We start from the raw sequence: 18,989 nt of genomic DNA, 5'->3' as shown, positions 1-18,989 counted from the left end.
GGAGTTTTCATTGATGAATAATTCAGAAAATAATTTACTAATCAATGAGTAACACGAGAACAAGGTGAGAGCAGGAGCCAACGTTTCGACAAGTGGACTTGTCTTGGTTCCCTGAATCAAGTAATTACAGTACAATTAATTTTTACTCAATTATCATTTCACTCTTTTCTTCATACCAATATACTCTCCATGGCCAGAAATAAATGTGAACAAGTTGTTGAAATTTTCTTTGACATGGAATGGTGTTCGGGCTTTGTGGAGTTAATGGAAGCCACCACAGCAGCCATTCCTGATTATCTTACAGCCTCGAACCAGCACTCTCGCACGTCTATCTGCTGGCAGCTGTAGCCCCCATAGCCATTTGTGCTTGGCCACATGGTGTTTGGTGCATAGTCATGTGGGTGTTTTGTGCTGTCGTGCATTCTGCAGTGTTGAAGCCTAGCTGCTTCAATATTCGCTGCCAAGCGTGCTGCTATTGGGGGCCCGGTTTCCGATTGAAAGAATTCGCTGCTGTCAGCAATGGTGCCGACCCTGTCTTTGTCATCCTTGCCGATTCCTTCAAAGCACGAAAAAGTATGGTAAGGGTCTAAGATGTGTTGAATAAATACTGTATACCAGTTCCCAAAAGTAAGCTTCGCCACAATACAGAGGTGTTATGCAGTCAAGCATACATAACGTATTGCGGTGAAGCAAACCAAGAGTGGAAAGGGGGCCACTGTCACAAGACACAGTATGAGCACTGAGACGTCTAATAAGTGTACTGGCAGGCCTTCAGAGCTATTTCAGACAGGGCTGCGGCAATTTCAGTCCTTGAGGGGGAGTAAAAGGCAAGCATTCATTTCTTCGGACTGCCTGATGTTTCAGATGTTCTCATGGTCCATAGGGAGCCTGAAAATCGGACGTTGACTGTAAACCAATTGTCCATTCTGGAGTACTGTGCACCCTTATCAAAGAAGTCTCACTAAGCAGCATACATGACTCTTGAAAACAAAGATGCTAATTACCTCAAGCTATGCTTAGTTTGGCAATTCATTGCTTAACACTGATAACATGGTGTATTTAACCCCTCTGTCGTTCCCATTGTGGTCCACCAAAAATGGCACCAAGCCTGGCATCTCACCCGAAGTGCGCTGCCATTCTGAAAGGGTGATTGGCGCCCACTTGGACCACTGCCCAATATTCCACCTCCTGGGGAACCTGGTGGCGAAGACCTTCGCGTAGGTGAGCAAGGTGCCTCCGGGCTGTCTGTCCAGTTCAGAATGTCATTGAAGTCATTGCCAACAGCAATGTCTTCTGTAAGTGACTTGAAAATCTCATCGTCATCACCAAGTGTAGTCGACAGTGGGTCCATGTGGTCCTGTTGAAAGGTGGCCTGCGTGGACTGCCAAAAGAAATGAAAAAAAAAAAAAAAAAAAAAACGGGTCAGCAGTTGCCACTGTCATCACTAGTGCCCATTCACTTATGTACAAATATAATCATCAGCAGCAGCCTATGCCTGCAAATTTCCTAATTTCAACACTCCGCATAATCCCTTGCAGCCATCAGCTGCATTTCACTTACCTTAGAAACCATTCTGTTCCTCTACAAACTGCTGTAATCATTACATCAGCAGCCCAACTACTTCTGTACTACCGCTTTGTCGCTTGTGTATTTTCTTGAAATGTTGCATTTCGTTCTAATAGCTTTTCTTTCAGTTTATCATGCCTTAGCAGTCTGTTAATATTTTTACCTAGTAATCTTTCTCACAGTGTCTATTTGTCAGCAAGTATGTTGGGAAGGTCCAGGTGTCTGTACTAAACATACATCAGATGTAACTGGATTCTTTTTCCACAAGGTTAGACTAAAGATACCGTCACAAGATGAAATAATGCTAATCACTTCAGCTTTGAAGAAGTGCAAAAACATTGAAGTTTTTAACTCCATACAACAACAATGGCGCTCACTTCTGCCTAAATTATTATTATTGTTATTACTATTATTTTATTAACTGACTTATCTGACTTAGGCTTCAAAATACATGCTGATGACTGATTACTCCATGAATGACCCCAGGTTTTGTGCTGGAGTCATATATCTAACAAATGTTCCTACAGTGCTGAGGACTGTGGCAAAACTTATGACGGCTTTTTTTACACAGCATACTTCATGTCAGATAAAAAATTCATGGTTGTGATCTGGGCATGCTTGCAACTACACTAAATGTAGCAGCATCACGAGTAAGATCTGCAACAGGCGAAAAATGTTACTAAAAATGTTACTAAGTCGGCTATGTAACATCCACTTCGGCGTCACAGAGGGCAGCGTTCACGGCTGGCATGACATCTCAGTTGCGACTGCTGGACGTTTGCATTAACAAGCCTTTTAAAGACCGGATCAAGTGCTTCTAAGAGTGGATGAGGTCGGGATGCCCGGAAGTAACGGCTACCGGACGGCTGAAACGGACCTCTCCAGTGGTGCTTTGTAGCTGGATTGATTGCGGATGCATGGGCCAGCATCCCAGAGGAGCTCGTCAGTCGCTCTTTTAAGAAATGCGGCATCGCCAACACACTTGACGGCACTGAAGATGACTTTCTGTGGGAACTCGCTCGTGCCCAAAATAAGATAATCAGAGTTATATCTAATGTGCCATGGTATACTGCAGCGACTCCTCTAATAAAAAAGTATGGTTTAGTCTCTATGGAAAAATTTTATGATTATTGACTCAGCAAAACACTGTTAAAAAAAAAACAAAAAAACAAAAAAAAAAAAAACGGCATCACTTTTCTAATCTAACTTGCCTTCTGAAACTAACATTTCCAATACACACATACAAGAAATTGGGAGTGCTGCAATGTGCCACTAAACCGTACTAATTATGGAGAGTAGATGCTCAAAAGTACAATCCCAAAACTGTTAAATTACTTTAATGATCATGATATTGTGTTAGAAAATGAAACCGTACTAGAACTTAAGCGTGTTTTTTCATAGTTGGTTCCTTTGTGTCGTTTTTTTTTTTCATATATAATCATTTTTATTCAGTTGAACATAGCTCACAAACTTTCACTTTGCTTCAACATTGTATAAGCCAGCATGCAAGTTAATTTTTTTTCTACTTTATATATTGTGCCTGTACTAGTTGAGCAAAATGCTTGTACATGCATTATTTGTTTGTTACTTTTTTTTTTTCTTGCTGTAAACGGTTGCTGCTCAAATGTTTGGGGGTGAGAACCCGTCAAGCTGCCTTATCGGCAGCTTTTTCTTATCACCCCTCCATGTACACTGATACATGAATAAAATGATATCTCTGACAAGGGGCTATCGGGAGACAGTGCCAGTGAAACGGACGAGGACTGAACGGTAACTGCAATGCAAATAAATGCTTTCTACGAGTTTTCCTCACTCACATTATATACGGATGAAAAAAAAATTTTTTTTTTTGTTATTGCTATCCCCAAATAACACCTTGTATTATATGCGGGTCTGTATTATATGCAGGTTTTTATGGTAGTACATAACATTGGAGAGCATGAAAAGCATGATTTTCAGCATGTGTAAGGTAAATTTCAGCTCAAATAAAATAAAACAGCGTCAAATTGAGTTGAAAGAAGTTGGATTCAGATATCAATTTGATTTGAAATATAATACCATGTGCTTTTTTTCCGTTTTTTTTTTTTTCTGTGTGCCATGATAGCTAAGGTATCACAGAGTGGAGTGCTCAAAAGGCGAAGTGGTGACAGCGACAGTAAGGTATAGTGTTATACCTGCACGAGACGGTGTTCTAACTATATGCGAGTGTGACATGTTGGCGTGATGCAGCATGCAAAGTAAATACCCCTGTCAAGCGGGCAAGTTAAGTGCACTTACGGGAAGTGCACTTCGGGACCTTGAGTGACACTTTAGGCGATGCGGTTCTAAACGGGAAAACAGAGTGCACTTGCAGTAAAAAGAAATGCCAATAGGCTACGAGCGCGTTTTGTGAAGATGTAGATTAAAAAGAAAAGTACTTCCAAAGAGTGATTGTCTTACGTTGTATTATTAATTAAAACAAACTTAATCTATGTTTTTTCAACAAAAAAATATTTTTTATTATAGGAGTGTGTCAAATCAATGCCGGCCAAGAAAAATGTCTATAGCCAATCCAGAACGACATAGCGGCGTTCAACGAGGCGGCATTTGATCCTGCTCGAACAGAATATGAATGTGTTTTAGGCTTTTTGTGCGCAAGAGCTGTTCAACCACTAAAATGAACTTCTGTGTCCTTTTTTTATGCATTACATTTTGTACCATTGAAACCGCTGGCAACGAGACTGCGCACTCGGCCACCAAAGTGCGTTCCGTGAACGCACTTCGACCGGAGTACACTCTGCAGTGAGTGACACTCCACTTGCGACGTTTAGATTTGGCAAAGTGTACTTAAACCGAGTGACACTCGCCGTAAGTGCACTTAACTTGCCCGCTTGACAGGGGTATAACTCGTGCTGGACAAAACGGACAGTGTCCTGGCAGCTACCAGGCGTCTCACCTCGATGGTGCACGAAATGAGACTGACAGGAAACTGACGGCGTTAGTCAGCGACCAGTGAAATATTAAGGCAATGCTAGCTTGGTGTTTTCTGCTAAGATCAGAGCATACACACAGCAGCTCAGAAGGAATGCTAGTGCATTCATAGTGTGCATGCATGCAACGCTCATGCCAGCAGCGGAAGGTCTAGTACTGACCTTGCTCCAGGCGACTGAACGTAGCATTCAAGGTGCATCCATTTCGCTTCATCATTTTCGCAGGCAAACACACTCTGTGTCTCTGGAGACGCACACACGAGCACACCTCGAGCTTCCGTATAATTGCTATATACCGTATTTACTCGCGTAATCAATGCACTTTTTTTCCCCTAAAAAATAAGCGCAAAGTTGAGGGGGGCGTTTATTATGCAAGGTAAAATTTTGAGCGATGTTTTTTTCCGCAGCCACCTCTAAAAAAGCCGCAGTTTCACCCGAAAGGCGAACCATCGATCGCGGTAGCAAATGCGTGGACAGCTATACGAAGTAAGGATAGTAGTTTTCCGGCCGTATAAACGTGCAAAGTATTTTAACCAGCATGGTGTCAGTGCGCACAGGCAAACATGAACCAATCGCACTCGATGAATGTGGACACTCACTGTCGAAACGCTGGTGTGAGGAAGCGCAGCAGCAACAGCGGGCGAAGTGACCTTCAAGCCGGGTATCGCTTTAACGCAAACTGAGCGGCAATAAAGGAGCACGCACAAAGGTGTAACCCGCCGTTGCACATAGACTCAGCCCCCGACGCAGCTCGCTTTCAAGATAGGGTGCGCGTGCCTGCGCAATGTGCAGTTGCTGCGCCGCCTCTCTCCCTCCCCTCCCACTGGCGCCATGTGCATAACGAAATACGGCGCATTTCCTCCCTCGAACAAGGGAGATAGAGCCGCGATCGTCGATGCCGATGGCAAAAATGCACCTGAGTGTCCTTATGATTGCTATCGCGTTAAAGTAGGAGACACACAGTACGATTCGGCGTTCGATACAATCATACCCAATGGATATGGGCCATATTGGACGCCGAATCGTACTGTCTCCTACTTCACGGCAGCAAGTTCAGGGTGCGTTAATTGCGCGGGAGAAAAAATTTCAAATTTTGACGACTAAAATTGGGACTGTGTTCATTATGCGAGTGCGGTCATTACGTGAATAAATACGGTATATATAAAAAGAATAATTCCGAGGCTAGACATTGTTAGTGGGCTGCTTTGCTCTCACTTGTCCCTGTACAAGTAGTGTTGTGTGCGTATCTTTTTTTGTCTCCCTTAGCAACATCACATTAAGTTGCAGAGTTAGGAACGGCAACATCTCCAGTTGATATTTAGCCCCTACAATCACCATTTATTTCTGTCCACTGAAAATTTAGTTTTACTTCATTCCTCGAATCTTCAGAATCCCGAAAAGAATCCTGCAGTACGGATTATGACTTTTCAATTCTCGAGTTACTCAAGTTTTGTCACGTTTAGAGAATGTGGATTCCCGTGAGAGCTCTCTACAGGAACGCCTGATAGGAAAGCATCAACTATTTTATGTCTAGCGTGCTTTGATAGAACCAATACTGCCACTAGCAAAATGTTCTTAATGTAAAACATAGCGAGAAACAATGAAAAAAGTGAACCTGCTACATGACGAATAGCGATACCACGATACCATCTAACCAACTACCTTCCTACTCATTTTACTAGAATAATTTACTCGTCATTGCTTTTGATTTAATATCTTGGCACACAATTTGTGCACACAAGTGCCTTAAGAGAATGTCAAAGCATGAAAGCACATGCCCCCTCCACCCACGAAGCAAAACACCAAACTCTATACTCACGGACGACTTTTCTTGGCTATGAAGGGAAAGTTACGGGAGCGGAGCTTCTGCACATGTATTCATACACAGTGCAGTCTGTGTGAGTTTAGCATCAGTTTTGGTTTCATTTCTCGGACTTTGCATACCTTCTTTACTTTAGTGAACGCCGAGACAATTTCTGAAGCAAATCGATATTTATACACATTCAACACGCATAGAGTTCTTAACAGCGAGCAACACAGCCTGCATCGGAGCCCCGATGCAAGAGTACGTCTTTTAGAACTAAAACACGCAACTGACGCCAGCGTCGCTAGAACCAGCATAGCATAAGTTAGCTTGCTCACTCGTTTGTACCTGCCGACGTTTTGCGATTTCCAGATTTGCTTGCTTGGTTTCTGTGTAGATGCTGCAAGCACTTGTTTTGTGAACTTCGACAGTCTTTTAATGCTTAAATTGGACATCAGTCTCTCAGGGGAGCTGACAGGCGGGATAGCAAGTGATGAATGCTCACCAAAAAACGTGGGTGCCATTTTGCCTTTCACCCTTTAACCCTCAATACCGTGCTATACTCGTCATTGCAGGTTGTACCAATATCGCCAATGGCGAGTCAAACTTGCTGAGCACGATCTTGCGCTGCTCCCACTGTCAAAGACGAAATACGGTAAGCATTGAGGGAAAGCTGCCCTCAAAAGCAGCTTTCATGTTTTTTTTTCTACAGAGAAACCAATCAAGCAATATATTTTCATAACAACATTGACATAGAAAAAATTGACTACATAAAAAACTTAGCAAATTTCGTACATTATTCCGGAATTAATTTGAGGGTTAAAGGATTAACGAATGTGTAAAACATGCGACAACCTAGCATGTGCGAAAACTCGAGAGGGCAAACTAAAAATAATATACGAGTAGCTGACTTGTGAATGTTACATATCAGTTAGAATATGTGCTGTAATAAACAAAACAATATTGTAATCTATATTCTACATAAGAAAATGAGAACAACACTGCGGGACTACTTCCAGCAGTGGTGCAAGAGCGTGCTTTGGTGCTGTAGCCTTCACTTCATAGCCAAGAAAAGTTGTCCTCGAATATGGTCCCTTGTTGACCAACACTATGTTACAGCAGCAGCAAAGTGCCCTAGTGAAGCATCAAGTTCCTATAAACTTGGCTTAGACGTTTTATATAATATCTGCTTCTTCCTCCACCACTTCTAGGGAAATGTGCTAAAGCAAGCTAAGACAGCAATTTGGTTGCTAAGCATGCCATAATTTGTTGCTGGCACACTTCATTTTCCTTTTTTCTGCTGAGGTGATTGATTCACGGTGTTTAATGTGCCAAAGCAATGTGGGGGCTGTGAACATTATACAGTGCAGTCCACTTAAAACGATATCAAGAACTAAAAGTCCTATCGTTATAACCGATCATCGCTATTTCTGGACTGCCGTTAAAAAAATATATATATATTTTGCAAATCCCGAAAGCAAATTTGCCACTTGCGGTAAAAAAATTGACATTGTAGAAAGTAGGCTGGGAAAAACGAACCGTTTATTTATACTTCTAAGTAACATCTCAATCGTTAGGTGCGCTGAAAACGAAATCTGTGCTTGCTTTCGCAGAGGTTTCAGATTCACAACCGCCGTGTGCGTCCGTCCAGCTGGACGTCGCGTCCAGCTGCTGCGCGAACACTGGCGGCTATAATTTAGTGTGCGTGAAATCAATGAGTGACTCGATCGACGACATTGCACTTTGGTTGAACATTGGGGTCGGTGTCAATGACGAGCCACTGTCAATCTCGTCGTCACTGCCGCTGCTGTCATCGCCTCTGTTGCACAACACCGCCATCTGTCGGGACAGCGATCGCCCCGGCGGAGATTCTTCGAATTAAGCGGATTTTCGAATTAACCGAAATGAATAAAAAAGAAAACAAGCAAGAACTTGCCGCAAAAAGAAATCACCTTTATATCCCATGTCCGAGAAAGATTACTTGAAGTAATCACTGATGCGGGATTACTTGGCGCGGTAGTTCACCGCCCCCCAAGTGCCATGCTCTCCAGCTGCCTCACAACACGTAGCATATAAATATCACGCGCACTGCACTCAACAAAGTTGCGGACGATGTTCACGGAATCAATAACTGCCGCTAAAGCGGGCGTGCGGGTGCTTAACTCCAAAAATTTGGACTTGCTGGATATTCAGGACTTCAAGAATGCACCGTCAGGGTTCCCATTGAGTTCATGCATTTTCGCACTCAATTTTCCGGACGGATTGCGACCCCAAAGTTCGATTTTCCAGACTAAATCGCTCGTTCTGAGCCACGGTAACCAATATTGGAGGACGCCATGTTGGATTTTGCACTGGCTTGGATTCCAGTGGCTCGCTTTATAGCATCCAAGATTAGGAGGCACGCACTATCACTAAAGAGCTCGCGCAATCCTCCAGTCTCGGAGGTCACGCCCGCTCTTCCTTGGCTGACAAAACGCTCCAGAGTACTGCACTTTTTCTTCTTTCTAGTATATGCGGTCAGCACTATCGTCATAACCATTTATTGTGGGCTATTTTTTTTTTATTGCGATAGCAATTATATGGACACTTCAAGCGGATTTCTGCTCTCGGCGTCGCGTCGGTCGCGAGGTTCCGTATAAAGTCCAAGGGCAATAAAATCGTCGCCGCGCGCCGTATGTGCGAGTGAAGGCGCGCGGGAGACGCACGGAGACGCACGGCGGAGCGCAAACGCCGCTGCCTCCGTCACGCCAACGGCCGTGGGGGTAGGAGGTGGGGGGGCGGGAGGCGACGCTGTGCTGCGGCTCCAAATGCCTATCTTGCAACCGGGCGCAAAGGGACTGGCGATGCAATCACCCACGCGAAAGGAGGAAAGCGGGAAGGCAGCGCGAAAGGGAGGAGGGGGGGGGGGGGGGATTCTGCTCTGCTAACAACTTCGTACTTAGCGCCAGTGCGGGTTGTCACGCGCACCGCATCTTGAAAGCGATCTCCAGACTGTTCTGACCTTTGAATACGCTGTGCTTTCGCCGCTCAGTTTCCGTTGAAGCGATAGACCGCACGAACCTTCGCTCGCTGCGGCGGCCGCGCTAGTTTGCGCTAGTGTTTTGACAGTGGCTGTCTGCGGTCATCGAGTGTGATCTATTCATGTTTGCTTGTGCACGCTGACACCACGCTTGTTAATTCAGTGGTTTTTTTTCTCTCTCTCTCTCTAAAGTTTTGGTTGCTATTTTGAACGTGGCGTGTACACTTAGCAGGTGTCTCGGAGACCCATGTCTCGGTGATCGGCGCTACCTCCTGTGCCTTCGCGAGAGCTAAAAAGCAGTGCAAAACTCGTTTCTTCGATCTCCATGGCGAACTCCGTTGGCAGAGATCGCCAATGCGGTGACATTTGTGTCTGTACACGGAGACGACGTCACTAATGGGCAAATCCAAGCCAGTGGTGCAACAGCCAGAATAGGATTTGGAGCAATTTTTGGAGCAGGAAAACCTTACTTTTGGAGCAAATTTGGAACAGTTTCACAAAGAAAGCTTACTCATAAAACACCCTAAAATTTACCCTGCATAATAAACGCACCACTCAACTTTGCATTGGATAGTAATTCACATTAGCAGCGTAAGTGAGGGCAGGGGCGCGACCGGAGATCGCCGTTCGGAGCGCGCGTTAAGTTTCGCCGTGCACGGTTGACTTAGGCCGCGCCTGGCGAAATTGAATGCACGCTCCGAACAACGACCTCGATCGCGCCCCAGCAGTGCACTGCACACAACTTTTTCCGCCAAACATGTCGAAAGTACACATGCATTTCTTCGTGAGTGGTTCCTTTTCATTTTTTTTTTTCTGACGACGTGTTACGACGTTCCGGCGGTAGTCGAAACATGCAGCGACTGTGACATTCTTTCGGTGTTTCGAATACTATGGACTTCGGATAAAACGGCAGTTTTTTTCTGATTATCAGGGTCCGTTGTAACAAGAGTCGACGGAGTATATATATATATATATATATATATATATATAGTCGAGTACCGTCGACACACAGTTGAGTACCGTTACAACGAAAATCGCGGGACACGTGAAACATTTTGTTGTGGCGGAACTTCGTTGACGCGAAATTAGTATGTATATAGCGTATTTTCTGGTGTATAAGTCGCGGTTTCTTTCTGAATTTATCGCCGGTGCGTCTTGTCTTATACACCGATTCGAGTTGAGGAGGGTAGTTTCCCTCCTCCGGCAAAACTGCCGTCAAAATCGGATTGGAGGCTATGGCCACGCAAAGCACGCTGGGTTGATCTCCTCTAACACTTAATTGCTATGGGTTCTGCGCGCTATCGAGTTCCCAGCACGCCGTGCGAGCACAGAGCAGCAACGCAAGGGGCGGCAGGCTGACCGCGAATCAACCGACCCCGAAGTTGTCGCATCTACAGATTGTTTTCAAGATACGGCACGCGCCGTAGCGCAAACTTCGCAGTTGCTACCAGAGTATAAGCCAACCCCCCTCCCGCTTTCTTCCTCTATGAGCGATTCGGCTCACCGTCGCACGCTTTCACTCGCACATAAGGCATACGGCGAACGAAGACGACGTTATCGCCTTTGGACTTTCTACGGAACATCGTGGCGACCAAGATTGCAGAAATGCGCCTGGTGTGCCTTATCATTGCTATTGCAATTATGTAGGAATGACACCCATACGCTTGCACGTGACCCGCGTTCACGGTGTGAAACGTCGCAATTTTTTTGTTTAATCATATGCCGAATGAACAGGTGTGTCTTGTACACTAGTACGACTTATATAGGTTTTTTTTTTTCGGAAGAACTGCAGTTTTTAGGAGGGTGCAACTTATACAAAGGTGCGAGTTATAGCCTGCAAAATACGGGTACAGTGTAACACGGGCGACCGAAAGCCGCGAACGAAACCGAAGCCATCGTTCGGGAAATCTTTGCGATGGCGTGGGGGCAACGGTTGAGACGTACTAAAGGCGGTCAATGAAGTGTCAACTTTACGAGAGAATTGCATTTCGCGCCGCAGTTACAGCATTTTTCGTGCATTGCGGCCGACGCCTAACTCAAAGCGCGTGCCCGGCCGATCGCGAAACACTCACTTCGCGGCACATGTACCGTCGCAATGAAACAGTTTGAATTATCTCAATTTCATTGCATATTTATGACAAAGTCGGCAAATTTGGCAAACTTTCGCTTACCGGAAGTTTTATTTCCAGAAGTCGGTCAGCCTGGATTTCTTACGCTTCACGGCAAGCAAAGGCGTTACGCGAGTCCCACGTAAAGTCCGTTAAAAGAGCCATCGCAATGTCATTGAACGAGAAATTTCGCGGCTGACCACGCGTTTTGGCGTAGGGGTGGCGCAATTTCGACATATATCACGTGAGGTTTTGGCGCAGCTCGGCGCAAAAATACGAAATTGTATCAAAATGGCGCAGCTGTTGCACCCCTGCCAAGCAAGTCGATCCCCTCCAAGCGTAGTATGAGGCAGGGCATTAATAGAGATTTTTTTAAGCCGCACTAAGGGGCCTAATAATTCTTCCCCCCCCCCCCCCCCCAAACGAGTTTTTCAGACTATTTTTCACTCCCCATGAGCTTGGAAAATCGGTTGGCGACTGTACGGAGCACCCTAACCTAACCGCCGCATGTTGCTGCCAGCCGGAAACTTCGAATTACCCGAATAGAGCCGCGCGGCCCATTCAATCTATCCGGTAGAATTTGCATCGAAAATGACTGGACCGCACAAATTCTTCGAATTAACCGAGTTCGAATTATCGAGGTTTTACTGTACGTGGACTGTACTGTAGTGGAACGCTTGGGCGATTCTGATTCTCTAGAATTCTTTAATATGCATGCAATTCTTTGTACACAAACGCTTTTGCATTCTTCCTCATTGATTATGGTTGGGAGTCAGACCTGTGGCCTGTTAATGAACATTTATGATTATTGATGAAATATACAAATAACTCTGGCCAAAACTTAGAATGCCATTACAAATGGTTTTACGGAGTATGTGGAAATGCTGCGGTAAGTTTGAATAATTGAAACAGTTAAAAAATTTTGGCTCTAATGATCCAGTCGGCGACTTTATTAGTACTTTTACAAGAACTTACCAAAACTGGACACAAGAAAATTCTACATTTATTACCGCCTGTATGACAAGCTGTAAGGTCAGGCATTTTACGATAAAGTCGTAAAAGTTGTTGGGTATACATTGGGTATGCATAACAACATGGATTGTGGGGAATGCTGCTCACCTGAGTGGTCGCAGATGTAGGGAAGACAAGAATGTGAGTGGCAGTGGCATCTTGGGGAGTCGCAAGATCGCAACTGACACACGAAGATGTGAACCGCTCATCCGGTGTATACTGGTCATGGAAAAGCCGCAAGGCGCTGTCTGGTTCCAGTGACACCAGGCACGCCGACAGCACACAGGGACCCCCCACAATACCACCCACACCACCACACGCAGAAGAGGACGATGACGACGATGACGCAGCACACTGGTGACAGAGTTCTCGTAGCCGGCGAGAATAGCGCAGTAGACTTCGTCGGCCAAGAAGTCCTGCCCACTCACGCAGTTCACCGTGACCAACACGACCCAACCGACCCACAACGAGTCGCCACGGCTGCGCGACTGCACCACCAGCACGAGCACCACACGCTGCAACACCTAGTAGCCACTCAAGCAGCTTGTGGAGGCCAAGTCGACGAACGCACACTTTTTTTCTACGTGTCCTGTAAAGCAAGAAAATGAGAACAAATGCATTCACCAGATAAGATGGCTGCTGTAGGGTACACAATAATTAAGTGCAACTTCTTGATAGGGTTAATCATCAACTTCTCCTGCAACAAAGATCACAAAGAAATATTTAAAGTGAACTCGTTATGCTGATCTCCGGGGCACAGGTCTTCACAATAATAACACTGCCACAGATTTACAACATTAGGACATTTGAACTTAAAATGTGAAACACATCTCTTTGAAAGGTCACCGAAAGCAGGCATTCAGTCAAGCTAAAGCGATCAACTATTGCCCTATGGGTAAAACGTAGTGGCAGCTGTGACGTGCCACACTCACCGATTGGGGATTTCAATGTTGATGGAGCAGTTGTCGAGCAGGTCACCTTTGTCATTGCTGACACTGGCTAGGAGCCAACGCTGGTCCTCTGTCAGGCAGTACGCACAAAAGAGAATGCCACACTTCTCCCTGCGGTCCCCAAACATCTCTCCCAATTCTGTTTGCTTGTCCTTTTGCGGAGCCAGGACAAATGGCGGGCTCCACAACTTCACTGGACTCACGCCACCCTGCCAAGGGAAAGAACACGGATGCTCAGCTACTGTACAACATTCACCAGTTCGCATGCCGCATTCTTCTTAAGTTTCCCCTCTACACAACCTACACGACTAATTACAACTTAGCTTAAACACCATTCAATCAAGGTACAGTATATCGTGCACACAGGATGCAAGAGTCGGTGGCAGTTGAATGTAGAAGTAGACTGGCCATCGACTAGGCAGCACAGGCACTTGTGGTTCCCAGAAGTTTTGAATTGCTATGTTAAAAGGTTTACTAGCAGTGAGTGCCACACGCCATTAGATTTTGGTCCAAGCAGTGCAAAAATGATCAGGATATCTTTGTTCGGAACTAAAAACAGGTTTTCTTAGGGGTGTAGAATACTCTAATATCACCTAATCAAATATCTACTATTACATTTTTCGAATACAGTCGAACGTCCATATAACAAAGTTGTACTTGCATAGAAAAACTTGGTTAAATCGTGAATTTAGTTAATTTGAGGTTTTAAAGTTTCAGCTGTAAAAGCAACTTTACAATTTCCAGAGCATTCCTGGAGGATAGTATCTTGTTAGTAAGCACTTAATAGTTCGTTACATCGCAAATTTCGTTAAATCGAGGTTCGTTACATTGAGGTTAGACTATATTCGATATATCCGTTGTAAATACTCGCGGAGCACCTCGTGCTCCCTGCTGCCCTGACTGACGCTGTAGTGGACTTTGTCACTGCGAGCGCTCCCCGACATCAGCCAGGTGTCTGAACGCCGCAATTCGCAGAACGCCGCCACCTCTCTTGGTACGAGGTTCAGCAGGGTCGACAGGATTGATGGAAATGATAATGCAATGCGGGAATGGCAACGGGAAGCTCCGCATGAACTTGCTGTGACCTTCCAGATTTCAGAATGTTTGAGTGGTGGTAAATCATGCCAAACCTAACAATGAAACGGCGCAGATGGCGCCTGCTCTTTACCACCAGTGACAGCTACACGTGGAATGGTGATCTAGTCACGTGATGCGCGGTCCTCTTATTCGTTGCGCTGACTGACCTTATGATAACCCACCTGCCGTAGAGTTAGGATAGCCCTCCTGTATTTCGGATAAAAACTTGAGAGCGAAACTTTCTAAACAATAAATAAAAGATTGCAGCAAAAACCAGGTCCACTACTAAACTGATAATCACACTGGTATTCAGTACAACAGAATGTCACTAATTCGTTAGTTTCAGAGGGAAAAAAGTACTCGATTCTATTCTACGGAAGTACTATTGACACAAAATCTAGACCTTTATATATGAGAACTAAGCTGTACAGCAAATTAATTCGACCCTCGTTAATTCAGAAAATCGGATAATTAGGACAAGTCCTCTTTCCGGCTGGCACTTTATTCAATGCAATCAAACTCTCGTTAATTCAGATCTATTTGGCAACACATCGGTTAATTCGAACAGCTTTCGGTGCTCGGCGTGCGAGGAGCGCCGCAAATGTGCGACGCAAAAGAGCAAAAAGCGGTGCTAGTATCCAACCGAAACAAAGCGGCTGAGTCCGCGTCACCATCAGCGGAAATCGTACGCGAATGACAGCAATGCCGGAATGCTTTGTGTCTATTGTGCCTTTATTCTTGCGTTTACCGCGGCGCATAACACCGCGTTGGCCGTGGGCTTTCATAATTTCGAAGTCGCAATCCATGATAGCGTCGATAGCGGCTGCAGTTCCTTCCACAACGATTGTGGCAAACAGTAGTTTCGTTTTCACTCGGTACGTGCGTCAGCCGCGTGGTTAAAAAACTGTTTAGTCGCCATCCGTGATTGCATGGATAGCGACCACGGTATCGTCAGCAGTTGTTGCAGCGAACGGGAGTTTCATTCAGACTCGGTGCATGCGTTGGCCGCATACCTTCGCAAAGTCGCTATTCATAATCATGTCGACAACAGTCGTGGTTTCGGCAGTTTCGGTTTGACTCGGTGCAAAGCTGTCGAGGATCAAGAGCACCAGCTACATCGCGATGGTCGGACGATCTGTTGGCGATCAGCTCAGTGGTGAAAACATAATCGGGATCTGCGCGTGGTAGTGCAAAACATGTCGCAAAGGAAGGCGCATGCCGCAGCCATGCTGCGAAGGAAGTCACGAGGCCTTGATTGCCGCTGCAAGAGCCAATGAGCCACGAGACGACGAGAATTCCACCTTCCGCTCTGCTTTTATGCAAAATAGCAACAGGATTTGCTCATTCATTAAATAAAGGCATGTTGACGTAGTTGACGCATTTGCTTATTGTTTTCTGGATACCCCCAATAATTCAACATTTGGTTAATTCGGACATTTTTTTCGGTTCTGTGAAATCCGAATTAACAAGGTTTTACTGTAATCAGCACTGGCACATTAATTTGGTGTTCCCATAAATAATGCATTATTAATTTTCTCTTGGTATATATCCCTCTTGAAATGTCCAAAAACCATCAACTGTAAGTCTCACCGATCGGGACTTGAGGAATTCATCTTGTGCAGCTGCTGGACCAAATCCTGTGAGAGACTTGACGTTGGACTGATGTGTGATGAGCCGTGCACACTGATAAAACACGGAGAGGGCATGTGACCGTAGCTGCTCTTGCCTCTGCACACCTTCCAATGTGTTGCCAGCACCTCCCAGAATAGAGTCCAAGCTCAGAATCTGAAACACCATTTTTTTTCCCCCCGGTCAGAACATTGCACACATCTAAATAAACACTGGCTCGCATGTGCTGCTGTGCAGTGTTTGCACTGGAAGCGATAAAAATGGCAATGATGCTGCGAAGGGCTTTAACCCTGTCAGGGCCAATAATGCCTGTAGGAATTGTAATGTTCTGCAGGAAATATTCAACAGGCAAAACAAACTAGAATACTGTTCTCAGATATGTGACTGTCTGCATTGCTAATGACAGTTTGCCAAGTTTTTGCGGTGGATACATATGACTCTCCCTGATATTTCACCAATGTTTATGCATTGCACCAGAATCAGGTTAGGCCATTGCATTGCATCTTTGGAGCCTGCTGACAAACCCGTATCACCCACCTTGGGTGGCAAGAAAATGGTCTTCAAATAATCTGTGGCTACATTTCACTCCATTATGATTGCAGTCTGAAGAATAATGTGCTGCGTAAAAGACCTTGAAAAAAAAAAAAAGAAAAAAAAAAGGGTATCCATTCTTCTGCCTCTTTTGTTTGGTGTAGCCTCAGAGTGGTCGAATGCAACACATCGGGGTCTGAGCAGCCTAAGTGTGAGCTTTCACTTCACGGAAGAGAAAAAAAAAAAAGAGAGAGAAAAACCCACTGTGCCGAAAAGTGTAACGGGACTGTCAAAGTATGGCCCCAGATAGGGGTTAAAAGCTTGGCAAAAGTGCAAAATGTGTGAATTAAAACCATCTAAGGGGCAAGCCCATTTTACAGAGACTGGCTATGCTTCCATTTCAGTGCTACCCAGGCACGGGCCATATAAAAATACGACACCACATACCTGAACATAGGTGTTGCTCTGCAGAGGCTCAGGCAGGCACTCAAGGAGCTGGGAGAAGCACCGGTGTAGCCCCAGAGTGGCCGAACGCAAAACATCGGGGTCTGAGCAGCCCAGTGTGAACGGTTCCACCAAGTACACAACCAGGGCTGGGGGTTGCTGCTCCTCCTCGCCCTCTTCAGCTGTAAGTGCAGAAACACTGGTGCCTGACGAGGCACCCGTTGTCGATCCCGATGTGCTGCTGGCTCCACCACCAAAACTGGTACCGCTCCCTGAACCTGTGCTGGTTGGTACTGCACTTGATCCAGATTGGTTCGATGATGGTGTTGAGCCACTCTGGTTTCCTGCCGTAGCTCCTGGCCCTGAAGCTGTCCCTGCAGCTCCCGATGCTGAGGATGTCTCCTGGGAGCCCTCTGAAACCCAGCAGCATTTAAGAGTGAGGCCACTAGTAAAAACAGTAAAAGCTGGTTCACTTGAATTTAACTGGCATGCAAATAAATTCAAATTACACTAAAATTAAAATTAACAAAGGTTTATTAAATGCCAAGCCTTTCAGTGTGCAATTAAATCTCCTATAACAAAGCTGGTAAAATTGGCACTACTTTGTTAAATAGAAATTTTGTTATACAGTGCAGTTTACTTACAACAATATCAACAAGAACTAAAAATTCGATCATAACCGATCGTTGCCATATCTAGACTGCTGTAAACAAAGCTGCCGAACATACCTTTGTAGCTCCGAAACTAAATTTGCCACTTGCGATAAAAAATCTACATCATAGAAAATAGGCTGTGAAAAATAAAATGTTTATTTGTACCTCTAAACAGTGTGTCAAGCGTTAGGTGCGCCGAAATAGTCAGAAATCTGCACTTGCTTTCACAGAAGTTTCGGGTTCACAACCGCAGTGAGCATGACGTCCAGCTGCTGCGTGAACAGTGGCGGCTATAATTTAGCGTGCATGTAATCAGTGAGTGACAACCCCACCCTCTGCGCAGCACCCATGCATGTTGTAGCTCCCATCTCATCTCCATGGCCACTCATTCGCCACGTCTATATGAATCACCATTTAGTTTTTCGTAGTTAGTGAATGGTGCATGCGGCGCCAGCAAACTAGAACTCTGATCACGAACTGCATTCAACGGTCATCCTAGCGCAGTAGAAGCTGAAGATAAAGCTTTCACACAACAAAGCTCAACAAGAGGGTCTTCCTGCTACACTTTGGTGGTGGCTCTCTGTTGCGCAGCACGCAATTGGAGAGGTACAGCTGCTTGTCATTCAACCATTTGACCATCTGCATGTGTGGCATTTCCCATTTATAGCCTCGGCATTCCTTCGCAGTGGCAGTGAAATTTCGTTACATCGAAATCATGTCTAAACACACTTCATTATATTGAAGTTAAAAATACATGGTACTCTATGGACAAAAAGTTATAAAAACTTGAATATGTTGTTATACTGAGGTTTAACTTTACCGTAAAATACCGTGGAAGCGTCCAGTTTCGCATAAGCACCCAGTATTAACATTTCCAAAACTACAGAATTCTGAAAATTATATGTTAAGTGCCCACCCCCTCCAAAGCACCAGCATCAACTGAAATATTCACCCCACTGCAGCTGCTACGAGACTGCTAAGGGCGATGACGGGGACGTTCGCTTCCTTGCGGTGGAAAAGGAAAGACCGATGGGGGTGAAGATAATGCAGAGTGACAATAAACAGTCCTTGAAAGAAAACCCAATCGCGCGAGTGTCAGCGACGAATGCATAGACCTTCTATTCTTGCACCGACTCGGAAGAGTCGTTCGCTTGGTTCAGTAACGATGAGTAGGCGTTAGCGTACCCCATCATTCACCATCTGAAAATAAACATGGTTTCTTCGATTC

At 45.2% G+C, this 18,989-nt stretch overlaps 1 protein-coding gene across 4 annotated transcripts in view; it reads right to left on the bottom strand.

The window, feature by feature from the left end:
* LOC119446706 (mediator of RNA polymerase II transcription subunit 13) overlaps positions 1-18,989 on the bottom strand; it is a 116,163-nt gene that overhangs the window by 11,506 nt on the left and 85,668 nt on the right. For all 4 annotated transcript variants that reach the window (XM_037711218.2, XM_049664339.1, XM_049664340.1 and 1 more), the window contains 5 exons: positions 17,112-17,521; positions 16,095-16,289; positions 13,410-13,636; positions 12,586-13,066; positions 1,121-1,381 (listed from right to left, as the gene is read on the bottom strand). In XM_037711218.2, the coding sequence (XP_037567146.1) occupies positions 1,121-1,381; positions 12,586-13,066; positions 13,410-13,636; positions 16,095-16,289; positions 17,112-17,521 (1,574 nt within the window). The remainder of the gene's footprint in view (positions 1-1,120; positions 1,382-12,585; positions 13,067-13,409; positions 13,637-16,094; positions 16,290-17,111; positions 17,522-18,989) is intronic.

This window comes from Dermacentor silvarum, chromosome 3 (genome assembly GCF_013339745.2).
Source record: "Dermacentor silvarum isolate Dsil-2018 chromosome 3, BIME_Dsil_1.4, whole genome shotgun sequence".
NCBI lineage: Eukaryota > Metazoa > Arthropoda > Arachnida > Ixodida > Ixodidae > Dermacentor > Dermacentor silvarum.
This window is presented reverse-complemented; position numbering and strand designations above follow the sequence as displayed.